Raw genomic sequence first — 13,364 nt, forward strand, 5'->3', positions numbered from 1 at the left:
TTAAAGTTCTCAATTATTTAAAAGCACAAATTGTTTTTAGCATGGTTTCAAGTTGGAAGTGTCAGTAAAAATATGACTTAAGACCTGGTGGTATAGCTTGGCCTGGGGGTATAGCTTGAGCACTTGTCCAGTATGTGCAGGGCCTTCAAAACCAGAGTTGGTACTTTTAGGCTAGTGTGCATCTACATCCCTGAAATTGATTATGCCTTTTGAAAGCAGACGTTGTTTCTTATCCTTCATAGTGGGATGACTTTCTCAAGGTATAGAAGCAGTTAGGAGTTCCATTAATTGAAATTTTTTGGCTGGAGTCTAATTTTAAAATAAGAAGTGACATTGTAATATGAAGACAAGTGCTGAAGTTAGGCTCCTTCCTAGATATTGATGATCACTTGGATTTAGTTAGCTGTTTGTAAATTTTAGTTTTATCTTTCTTAATGAGTTCACTTTGTAGGCATTCCAGTAACATAGCACTGTTGCTTAACTTGATGGAATAGCCACACCCTGACCACTAAGAGTAGAAAAGGGGTGCATTAGGTAAGTCCCCTTAATAAACCTTTTCCACTCGAGACTCTTTTTCTCCTGAGGAATACACAGCTATATAAAAGAAATATGCAAATTAAGCACTTAATGAAGTTTTTGTTTTCCATGATTAATTCAGTACCTTTCTCTGAGAGCAAAAAGAAGTACAGTTCAAAACACAGTTGAGACTCTGAGCTGAGGTCTTGGAGGCAGTGTCACCCAGGGTACTACTGAACTTCTGTTGTTAGCCCTTGAGCTTAACATGGCTGACTGGGGATCTGTGGCTTGCAGCCACTGCCCAGTATTGTGAGAGTGTTGTGCTATATATCACAAATCCTGGAAAGAAGTCAAAATTTGAAGTCTGGTTTCTTCTGGATATATATATATATATATATATATATATAATATATATATATATATCCTTTGTTCTGTTGTAAAGTTGAAAACAGTCCTCCAACCACAGAAGATGAACAAAAAAAAAAAAAAAGGTTTAAACAGTAAGTGGAGCCATTGTTAGTCCTGGACTGTGTGTAGGCTACCCTAAGTCACCTAGCAACTACATGTCAGTTATCAGTAGGGATCAAGTCATGGGTATTAGATATTATATACTAGCCATTCTGCTATCTATGCCTTAGAATACAAAAAGAAAAAACAGAATTTCTGTACCTAAGAAAGTAATATACTGTGGCATTCATTGAGTTGTTTCATGATTTCTCTATGTAGCCCTGACTATACTGGCACTTGCTCTGTAGACCAGGCTGGCCTTGAACTCACAGAAATCCACCTGCCTCTGCTCCCTGAGTGCTGGTAGTAAAGGTGTGAGCCACCACTACCTGGCTACTTTTTTTAAAGATTTATTTATGAGTATTGGTGTTTCACCTGTATGCATGTCTGGTACCTGCAGAAGCCAGAAAAGGGCATTGGATTCCCTAGAACTGGAGTTACAGATGGTTGTGAACTGCCATATGGGTGCTGGGAATCAAACCCAGGTCACCTGGAAGAATAACAAGTACTAGTTAGCCTCTGAGCCATCTCTCCAGTCCCTGGAGTTTCTTCTTTTTTTTTTTTTTTTTCATTTATTTATTTAGTTCATAAATAAAGCCATGCACAATTATGATACAGAATACAGTATGTTCACAAATGGCATGGCTAAATTAAACCAATTAACATGTTATATCACACATATTCATCCTTTTTGTTTTGAGAACACTTAAAGTATACTATCTCACAACTTTTAAAATATAGCATATTGTTATCAACCATATTTATCATGCTCTCAGTAGATCTCAAGAGTTTCTTCTTAACCTGTGTATAAGTTAGCTTGTCTTTGTTGTGACAAAGTGCCTAAGAAAACAACTTTGATTTTTTTTCTCTCACTGTTTCAAAGGCTTCAGACAATAATCAGTAGCTCTGTTGCTTTGGAGCCTACATGATTAAGCAGAACACCATAGCTGGGCTTATGTGGTAAAGCAGAGCAGCTCATCTTAGGTTTACAGAAGGCAAAGAGAGACAGAGAGACCGTTTCCTCAACCAAGTCCCGCTTCCTCATATGGCTTGTTCCCTGTGGACTCATCAATGTCCTAACATACTGGTGATGAAGCTAGCTCTTTCATGAACTGGTTTCCTCTCAATATGACTACACTGTGGACCAGGGGATAATCCATATCTGCATATAACACTGCTCACCTCTTTCTAAGTTACTTACCCATATGCCAGTAGATACAATTGGATTTGTGTTTTCTAGGGTATGAACTTTAAGAACTGGGAGTGTCTTGCTTTTATTGTCATAGAACTTCATAGAATATACCCTATGATGTTTGGTGAACAAATGAAAAGATCTTATATAAATTGGTTCCCAGCCCTGGTCCTTCAACACCCCTCCTCCAGATTTCAGGTTCCTCTGATTTCATGCTTGGGATGGGGGTGTAGGTCCTTAAATTCTGTAGGTGTGGGAGATATGTATATCGTTTTAATGGTGACTCTTTGTGACGGTGTATCAAGAGCAATGCAACATTTTGGCCTGTACAAAATCCTAGCACTTTCCATATGGCTGTTAAATATGTTTGAAAGCCTCAGTGGTGGAATATGTTTGCTTGCATGCCAATCCTCGTCTGAAATATTAAAGTTGGTTGAAGAGTCCAAACAGCAGTTTAGACTAACTATCCCCATGTTAGATAGTGCATGCTTATCATTGTTAGTTATTCAGGAGTTCACCATTGCTCTTTTAACTTTTGAAAATAATGTCTTTCTACAGCCTCAAGGAATAGGCTCCCCTAGTGTTTATCATGCGGTTATTGTCATCTTTTTGGAGTTTTTTGCTTGGGGACTACTGACAGCACCCACATTGGTGGTAAGTAATCTTTAATGTACTTTTTCTATGGCAAAAAAAGATGGCCTGTTTTCCTTTCCATGGTTAACCAATGCTAATGGGTCATTTCTCCAGAAGTGGCCTACACTTAGTGCTTTAGCTACCTCTTCCAGCCTTTACAAATCCCTTAGCTGGGGTGGTGGCTCGGGTGTGTGAATGGGCCTGTCATAGGATGTGTCCAAGCAGAGGATTAATCACCACTGTTGGGTAGAGAGGAGGGATCTTTACACTGATAGGTTAGGGAAGGTGAAATTTAGGGCCCATTTTACTCAACATAATAATTTGGAGGTAAATTGTGTAACTGTTTTCCCAAGACAAGTTTCTTTTCATTTGACCTCAAGATCTACAAAGACTAAATGTGATGTTACCTACATTTTCCTAGATTTGGAATCGTAGAAGACTGATTTACTGAACCAGAAAGCTCAGGTGATAGTTAATCTCCTCCTGTCAGTGCAGGAAAAAGAAATAGAATGAAGTTCCCATTTATGAAAGAGTCTGTATCTTGAAAGGAATAATTAGTTTAAGTATATAGCTTACAGAATCTCAGAGTAGAATTTTTTTTTTTTTTTAAATATTGAGCATATGGGTGTTTTACCTAAGTATGTATGTGTGCCATGTGCATGCCTGGTGCCTGTGGAGGTATTAGGTTCCTGGAAGTAGATTTACAGATGGCTGTGAGCCACCATGTGGGTGCTGGGAATCTATTCAGAGTCCCCTAGAAGAGCAGCCAGTGAATGCCGTTAATCATTGAACCATCTCTCCAGCCCACCAGAAGAGAACTTTAAAACAGTTTACTTTCTTGTGTGTTGTTCACAAACTTGATCATTGTATACTCAGGAGGCTTCAAAGATTGTTCATGGAAAACGTAAATGACCATATAAGGAGACTGCAAGAGTCTAAATTGTTTACAGTCCATATTTGGCAGATTTATCTACACCTACATAACAGTTGCTTTCTGTGTATAAAATATTGGTGTTTCACATTGTTACTTTGAATACACAGGCCATAATCATCTTCAAATAATTGGTTTTTGTTTATAATAAACTGTCATTTATTTAAAGTTAGAATAGTTCTCTTAGTAATGTATTTAGAGTTATAAGAATGCCAATTTGGGGGCTGGAGAAATTGCTGAATGGTTAAGAACACTAGCTGGTCTTCCAGAGGTCCTGAGTTCAATTCCCTGCAACCACAAGATGGCTCACAACCAACTGTGATAAGATCTGAAGCCCTCTTCTGGCTGCAGGGATACATGCAGATAGAATACTGTATACATAATAAATAAGTAAATAATAAAAAAATAAATCTTAAAAAAAAAGAGGGCCAATTTGGTACATTGATTAAGATCCTTTTCCTTTTAAAAAGTACAACTAATTTACCTAAATGTATCATTAGTTTTTCACACAAGCTAGGCAAGTGCTCTGCCACTATTCCCAGGCCTGATAACGTGGTTTAAGGGCTGATGTATAACATGTTGAGGACTTTTGCAGACTCCCTGCTTCAGTTCCTTGGGTCTTTATTGTAACTAACAGAAAGATATCTCAGAAGCTGGAGATAGGGCTCAGGGGTTAAGAAAACTTGCTGCTCATCCACAGGACCCTAGTTTTGTTCCTAGCACCTATGTTGGGTAGTTCAAAACCACCTGCAATGCCAGCTTCAAGGGACCCAACATTCCCTTCTGGCCTCCATAGATACCCCCAAGCATGTGACAAACACATACACATAAATAAAAATTGGTTAAAAAAAGAAAAAGATACCTCAAGCTAGCATTTCCTTCCTCCCCTCCCCTCCCCTCCCCTCCCCTCCCCTCCCTTCCCCTTCCTTCCCTCCCTTCCTTCCTTCCTTTGCTTCCATACTGGGTATTGGTGTTGGGTCACATGCATGCTAATCAAGTGTCCTACATCCTCCAGTTGTCACTTTGCTATTTTGAAGCCAGATAATTATTATTATCCCCAACAAATAAGAGAACTGCCTGTGTGTAGCAGCTTGCATAGCAGGGTTGCTGACTTAGTAGATGCTAGTAATATCTGCCCTCCTACTCTCCAAGTTGTGATGAAACATAAAGCTCCTTGGTTGGGAATATTTAAAAATAAACGTAATTTTTCTTATCAGTGAGTTTCTTTAAATTTTACTTGTTTTGTCATCTTTCACTTCATCTTTCCTTCTCTGCCTCTACCAGGTGTCAAACCCAGGACCTTGTCCATACTAGGCAAGGACTCTACCATGGAGCTATACTTCAGTATTCTAAGTTCTCATTTTTATTACAATGAGTATGCTTTCTGAGATTTCTTGTTGTTGGCCAAAAAAGGAAGTAAAGGAAAGGGAAGATTTCTAGATTTTGCAAGATGTCAGGGGTACACGCAATAGTGTTCCTTCCCCTCATGGCCGTTCCCCATTGTCTTGCAGGCAGCACTGAGTAGAAGGAACCTTGGCTTCCGGGTCAAGCGAGAGCTCAGTTGCTCCATCTATAAGATTCCACAGCACCATGCTAGTCTGGAAATTCATATGAAATAAAACTAGATTGTATTAGGAAAGGTTGTTTGAGCTGGCTGGTGGCTGCACATGCCTTTGATCCCAGCACTTGGGAGGCAGCGGCAGGTAGATATCTTAGTTCAAGACCGGCCTGGTCTACAGAGCAAGCTCCAGAACAGCTACACAGAAACCCTTTCTTGAAAAACCGTGGAGGAAGGTTTAGAAAATATTAATGTAGAAATTTTACTGAGACTAAAATATAATATGCTTTTTATTCTTTAAGGTATTGCATGAAACCTTCCCTAAACATACATTTCTGATGAATGGCCTAATTCAAGGAGTAAAGGTATGATCATGTGTGTATGTGCATGTATACATGTATCTACATACATACTTTCATATATGTGTGTGTGTGTGTGTGTGTGTGTATATATATATAATATATATAAAATATATAATATATATATATATATATATAATGTAATTTTTGTATACTCATTGCCTAATCCACGAGGTTTAACTAGATAATATAGCTTTTTGGACTCTGGGTTTTGCATAAGATTTGACTCAGATATAGGCAACTGTATATAATCATTTTGTATTTCCTGTCTTATAATAGATTTCAATGCTCTTATAACAATACAGATTTAAGCAATAAGGATAGCTACGAGAAAAGAAAAAATTTACTCCCAAACTCTTCATCAGTACAATCTTTTCATAAACAGGTAGCCTATTTGCCAGTGCAAAACCAGTAACTAGCCTGTGATAGTTTTCTAGAATTGCTGGCTTAGTTTCTTTAATTGGAACTACATTATCACTTCATATTTAATGCCCAGGCAGAGGCCAAAAGAATCTAATCAATCTATGGACACTTCAGTACTTCCGCAAGAAATAAGTTACTGTTTATTGAAAGCTTAATGATTTATTTATTCTAGAAGTAAAGTTGCTTTAAAATTTTTTGTTGTTGTAGCAAAGTAGTTCATTGTTATCTCAGGCATATACAACATACCTTTTTTTAAATTTGAACTTCTAGGGTTTGTTGTCATTCCTCAGTGCCCCACTTATTGGTGCTCTTTCTGATGTTTGGGGCCGGAAATCCTTCTTGCTGCTAACAGTGTTCTTCACATGTGCCCCCATTCCTCTAATGAAGATCAGCCCCTGGTATGTATATGCTCAGCTCTATGTAGCAACTAAGTAACTATTTCTGCACTCCCACGCTCTCTGTCTCTGTCTCTGTCTCTGTCTCTGTCTCTGTCTCTCTCTCTCTCTCTCTCTCTCTCCCCCACACACACCTCTATTCCTCTCTACCCCCCTCTCCCCCTCCACCCACCTCTTTTGTTTTTCCAGACAAGACAGGGTTTCTCTGTGTTGCCCTGGCTGTCCTGGAACTTGCTCTGTAGGCCAGGCTGACTTCGAATACACAGATTATTTTTATTCTTTAGTATATTTATTCTTTGACAAAGATGAACCTCAAGGGGGAGAGAGGAACATAGGGAGTAGGACCCAAGTAATGGTCATGAGGATTTGGAATTAGATGCTACTTTTAGAAGCATCTAGACCACCATTAAACCTGCTTTTGGATTTCATAGCCCTAATTTGAAAACAGTATTTTAGAGGCTGGAGAGAGGTGATAACTTTCTATTTTCTTAAGTAGGGATTTTGTACAGTTCATTACTGTCTGAATTTATTAAGGATGGATTTTATTAGTAACACCCAAAATGGTAGTTGCTAAAAATCTTTTCATATCAAAAAGGCTCTGGAGTTAAAGTCTAGAGCTTGTGTGTAAGTTACAGTGAACAAGACTGTACTCTTTTCTACTCTTCCAGTCTCAGCTGTCTTAGCAATATTGAAGTATCAGCTATCGTGCCAACCTTAGGTAGCACTGTGGAAAGTATGGCTATAGACTTTTGGGGGTTTGGTATGTTTTGTTTTGTTTTGCTTGATTTTTGCAGTAAGATCTTGTTATGAAGCACAGACTGGACTTGACCTCTAAATCCTGCCCAGGCCCAGAGAATGCTGTGTTACATGCACCACAGCCTTTGGTGCCACCTTCTTTGAAATCCAGGTTTTACTTACCTAATGTATATTTTTGGTCAGATTTCAGGTATATGTATGTTTCTGTTAGAAAAGCATTCTTAGCCACTGTGATTAAAATTAAGGTTATAGCCAGGGTAGTGGCACACCTTTAATCCCAGCACTCGGGAGGCAGAGGCAAGTGGATCTCCCAAGTTCTTGGCCATCCTGGTCTACAGAATGAGTTGCAGGATTACACAAAGAAACCCTTTCCTGGGTGTGTGTCTGGGTGGGTGTGTACACCCAGACACACCCAGACACACCCAGACACACCCAGACACACACACACACACACACACACACACACACACACACACACACACCACACACACACACACACACACACACACACACACACACACACACACACACACGAACAACAAATGCCCAAAGCTAGCAGGGTCATAGTTGTATATCTACATTTTTTTCTCTAATGCTTGTTCTACTCCATGGTATAGATGTGTATTTCTAGTGAGTGTCTGGAAAGATCTAGGGGATTTATGGAAGGGTCTTCTCCTCTCATAAGTTAGAATCAAACTTTAAAGACCAAGACTGAATTTGAAAGATGCAAATGAAATCTTACCAAAGGAATCTAGGGGATAAACAAAAAATGTATTTTGGAAAGGAGTGTTTTTGAAAATATTTTAGTAGCTGGTACAATGATAATGTGAAAGTCTATAATGATTAAGTGTGACTTAAGAAAACTAAATGTTGGGCTAGAGAGATGGCTCAGAGGTTAAGAGCCCTACTTCCAGAGGTCCTGAGTTCAATTCCTAGCAACCACATGGTGACTCACAACCATCTATGAGATCTGGTGCCCTCTTCTGGCATGTAGGCATATATGCCAGTAGAACACTGTATACATAATAATAAATCTTACAAAAAAAAAAAAAAAAAAGAAGTAAACTAAATGTCACCATTACAATACTTTTTTACTATTCTAGCTAGCTAGTTTGCAGTCAATTTAGTAAAATACAACTTGCCTTTAACCTTTAAAAATAGCTCTCGTGCGTGCGTGCGTGTGTTGGTTCATGTGGAGACCAGAGATTACTATTGGGCTGTTAGTATCGATTTTTTCTCCACCATATGTTTTGAGGCAGAGCCTTTTACTGAATCTAGTGCATGCTCTTTATTCTAGATTGCACTGGCTATTGAGCTTCTGGGATCTGCATGTCTTCATGCTCCAGGGCTGGGGTTATAGATGCTCAGCTCTTTACATTTTTACGTAAGTGCTAGGAGTCCACAATCAGTTCTTAGGCTTGTGCAGCAAGCTAGTTACCCACTGAGCCACCTTCCCAGCCCCTTATTAATTCTTCATAGTAACTGTCTTGATTTTATCAACCCTGACATTCAGGTTTCTTCACTGTAAAGAGTTTGTTTCACTAACAATTGAAGAACCAAAACCAATTGAAGGGAAACATGCAACTCTGTATAGGCTCACTGTAAACATGCAGTGACTTGTCAGTTTTTGTTGTCATTTTTTTTTTCTGGATTTTGTTTGTATACGTACTTGGATGGAAAGTCATAATAAGTGAAGCATATTAGTTTTTACATATGCTTTCATAGTAACTGGCCTAGAATTTGTGTTAATTCTTGCATTGTCCTAGAAAGTTCTTGGTTGAAATGAGTCACTCTTACTGTAACTAGAGACATAAAGAGTCATTTTAAGTAATGGTTGCTGTTCTAATCATTTTTTTTCCTTGCTTGCCTTTCATTCTTAGGTGGTACTTTGCTGTTATCTCTGTTTCTGGGGTTTTTGCAGTGACATTCTCTGTGGTATTTGCATATGTAGCAGATATAACTCAAGAACATGAAAGAAGTATGGCTTATGGGCTGGTATGTATATTTACTTCTTCCTGCAGTGTTTTGTGTCTGCTGCAGAATGCCTTGTATTGTGGCCCTTTCTGCAAGAAGTACTAATTTATATTCACTCATTAGATTGCATTTAAAAGTCTCTTTAAAGTTGTTATGGTATGTGCCTATAATCTCAGAATTAAGGAGGCTAACAATTAATTAATTAACCTAAGCTAATTAAACAAGACTCCATGAAAGCCTAGAGCCATATAAGCTTTGATAGTTACCATTCAGGAATATCTATAAGTGGTAACAGAATTTAAATGATTGTATGTTTTGTCAGATTTTTTTTTATTGGAATCCTAAAAATAAGGAGATAAAATTACTACTCATTTAATAGTTCCTTGAATTAATTTAAATGTAAGAGGCTAACATCTAGATCAGGGTTCAGTAAGCCTTTTCTGAGACTTTGTGAGCCATGTACAGTCTGTGTCCCATTGGTATGGTCTGTGTTAGTGTGTGTCGACAACTCTTTAAGAATGTACTAATCAGACCTGGAGAGACGGCTAAGCTACCACACCTGATAACTTGGGTTTGATCTCCAGAACCCACATGGTAGGAAAGAACCGACTCCTCCAGGTTTTCCTTTGACCTCCACATGTGTGCCATGGTGCACCCTCCTTACACACACACTTTATGAATTGAAGAAAAAAGTGTAATACCTTCTTAGTTCATGTGGCTCACAGGCAGTTGGTTGCCAGTACCTGAACAGGTCTAGTGACTAATTGCGGTACAGTGTGCCCTCCTCTCAAATCCAGGAATAAAATGGCTCCCATAACCATGCTAATGTACTGTCACTTAAATAACCAGAAGTAGGACAGGGGTGAATTTCAGCAAATACAAAATACATGTGTGATAAGTAAGGGCTGGGTATTATATCTGATTGAGTCTTAGTTCCATGAAAGACTGACATCTGATTCAAAAGTACTGCAAAAAATGTTGTTGGGAAGCTTTGGTACAGGAGGTATAGGGAGTATATAGGGAGGAAACTCATAAAAAGTACTAATGGTTTTAGTTATAAGGTTAAACCTTAAAAATGGTAATGAGGTTGATGATAGCCATGATTAAAAAACAAACAAAATCCCCCAGCTTTATTGAAGTATACTTAAAATTCATGAAATATACTTAAAATTCTCCATTTTATGTGTATTGTCAGTGAATTTAGTAAGCTTGAACAGTTATCCATCCATCACCATAATATAGTTTGAGGTTAAAGTTATATGGAAGTAACTAGGTCCTCCCAAGTCAAAACCCTTTTATTTTTAGATAGGTCCTTACTATGTCCAGACTGGCTTACTTCTTTCTACCCCTCTGTTCTGGGATTATAGACAAAAACCACTGCACAAGGATACTCAGAGTTTTAATTAAGAATTTCCCAAGCCTAGTATCATTATGCACACCTTTAATCCCAGGTCTCCAAAGGCAGAGGCAGAGTTTGAGACCAGCCTGGTCTATCTAGCAATTTCCAGGCCAGCCAAAGCTACATAGAGAGACCCTTTGAAAATAAAAAATTTAAAAATTAAAAAAAAAAAAAAACACCAAAATTTTTCCAGGTCTGGACACTTCTTAATTTTGGCAAAGGTCAAGTGAAGAATTTCCTACCTTTAAAGTTATAACCCAGCAAATGATACTGACATAGGATAATATGGATCTAGAGAAAGGAAAAGGTGATCCTTGTGGTCCTTTCTCTTTCTGCCAGAAAGAAATGGTCACAGGCTGGTAGAATTGACAGGTAAAACACCAATGGACCCTGGTTGGGCTTTTGTTCATCTGATTTGCACAGTCAAAGTTAAGTGCCCTTTGCCCCATACAAGTGCTGGACTCTGCTCCTGCTGTGCTCTGGTCCCTAATGACATACTACCTATGTCTGGTTTTTGAAGATCTCCATCGACCCAGGGAATGCTTTCAGACCCATTTATCATCTGTCCTCACTCCACCCTGAGACCAGACAGCAATCTGCATGCTCTGTCTCTGCTTTTTCCTTTGGTAGACATTTCATACAAATTGTATAGTATAAGACAGTCTTTATGCCTAGGACTTTCACTTAGTATATCTTAAGGTTTACTGGATCCATCCATCTGTGTTGCTGTGCACTGTTTCTTTGTTTGGGACAAACTACATTTTGTTTATCGAGAAGTGACTGCCTCTTTATGGGTGCTTAAATTAAGAGAGGTTTTTTCAAGTTTAATTGTGAGAGACTCACCATTGAGTAGCAGCTTTTTTATTTCATTTTATGTACATGGGTGCTTTGCCTGTGAAGATCAGAAGGGGTGATCTGAGTTTGATTCCTAGGCCCCACATAGTCAAACTTAGAGAGCCAACTATGACAAGGTGGTCTCTGACCTCTGTGCATATGCACAAGCATACACATCAATACATGAGTACATGTGTAAATAAATGTAAAACAATTAAAAAGCCTGTATCCATTTTAACCATTATCAGAAAGTTGCAAATAAACTATTAACTACATTCAAAAGCCAGAATGGCATAGAAACAGTAAATTTCCCTGGTTAATTTCTTCTGTCTCCTCTTTGTGCTGGAGAGTGAACGCAGGGCCTCACACTCAGTAGGCAGCTAGCTTTAGTTTCTAGGTCCTTCTGAAGAGTGTGGTTTTGTTTGGGCATTATCTGCTTTCACATCTGCTGATTTGCAGCTCATCGGTGTGGTAAAGCAGCTGTGTCTGGGGTAACCCGGTTTCTCTGATCTTTGTATCTGCTTGTCCCTACTTCCTCAGAGAATGAGAGAGGGACTCAGTCCTGGGTATTTTTGCTCTTTCTAATCCTGCTGTTCAGTCTTTTAAGTTTGACTTCAGGTAGTCCTGAATGTGTCATAATCATTTAATTATCCATTTAATTTTGATGAGAGAAATCACAACGAAATTGAATCTCCTTGTAGCAGTGAGTGGTTTTAGACTGCATATTGAAAGTGCAAGGGATGGAGGCTGTGCTGAAGACCAGTGTGACTGACAGGAAGGGCATATTGGGCGCCTTACTTTGCCTCAGCTAAATCAGCTTTTAGTTTCTTGTTGGTTTGCATGTCTCTTCTCCTATGATTTGTCTGTAGGATATACACACCCAAAAGGCTCCAAAGTTTAAAAGAAAGTTTGAGAGGCTAGGTCATCTCTTTAGATCTTTCTGTAGGCGAGTACAAGAAGAGTGCCGACGCAAATGGCTTGTGAAGGATGACGGTGGATGGGCGCTGGCAGGGGACGCCCATATAATCCCCCACTCTCTGTTGTTGATTGCAGGTTTCAGCCACGTTTGCTGCCAGCTTAGTCACCAGCCCTGCTATTGGAGCTTACCTTGGACGAGTGTATGGGGATAGCTTGGTGGTGGTCCTCGCTACAGCAATAGCTCTGTTAGACATCTGTTTCATCCTCGTGGCTGTACCAGAGTCATTGCCTGAGAAGATGCGGCCAGCATCTTGGGGAGCTCCCATTTCCTGGGAGCAGGCCGACCCCTTTGCAGTAAGTTTCTTCTTAGCAAAAGAGTGAATACCTGATTCAGTGGGGTATGAATACTTTTCTCTGGCTGGTTTTCAGGAAGAGCACCCTAAAGTTTACTTACATGTTTATTATAATCGGGGTCTCACTGTGTAGCCCAAGCTGGCCCATTCTTTGAGGTCATTCTGTATTAGTCTCCTGAGTTCTTCAGTTCTAAGTATGAGCCACCATACAAAGCTGAAGATATTTTATTTGTTAACATTTTGAAATATTTTCTAGACTAGTTTGGGGAGGATGAATTAAAGAGAAAGCTAGTCATGAGTTTTTGACATAAGTGTGTCTTGGTGTTTCTCCTGTTCTAGTCTTTAAAAAAAGTGGGCCAAGATTCCATAGTGCTGCTGATTTGTATCACGGTGTTTCTCTCCTACCTACCGGAGGCAGGCCAGTACTCCAGCTTCTTCTTATACCTCAGACAGGTAAGTCCTCCCACGGTAGACTTGTCATGTTTAGTGCCATAAGAACAGTATTTCATTTTCAGGGAGCTGTACTCATCTGTAAAATGAATGCTTGTCTGCTTTGCTTTCTACTGCTGGAATAAATCACTCTTGCCAAAAGCAACTTGGGGAGTAAAGTCTTTAT

General features: G+C 39.2%; 1 protein-coding gene across 1 annotated transcript in view; it reads left to right on the forward strand.

Annotated features, from left to right (window-relative positions):
• The window catches only part of Mfsd14a (major facilitator superfamily domain containing 14A), a 33,150-nt gene that overhangs the window by 9,212 nt on the left and 10,574 nt on the right, over positions 1-13,364 (forward strand). The window contains exons 2-7 of the mRNA XM_027395591.2: positions 2,774-2,869; positions 5,640-5,702; positions 6,390-6,517; positions 9,151-9,265; positions 12,531-12,749; positions 13,088-13,201. Of these exons, the coding sequence (XP_027251392.1) occupies positions 2,774-2,869; positions 5,640-5,702; positions 6,390-6,517; positions 9,151-9,265; positions 12,531-12,749; positions 13,088-13,201 (735 nt within the window). The remainder of the gene's footprint in view (positions 1-2,773; positions 2,870-5,639; positions 5,703-6,389; positions 6,518-9,150; positions 9,266-12,530; positions 12,750-13,087; positions 13,202-13,364) is intronic.

This window comes from Cricetulus griseus, assembly GCF_003668045.3.
Source record: "Cricetulus griseus strain 17A/GY chromosome 1 unlocalized genomic scaffold, alternate assembly CriGri-PICRH-1.0 chr1_0, whole genome shotgun sequence".
Classification (NCBI taxonomy): Eukaryota; Metazoa; Chordata; class Mammalia; order Rodentia; family Cricetidae; genus Cricetulus; species Cricetulus griseus.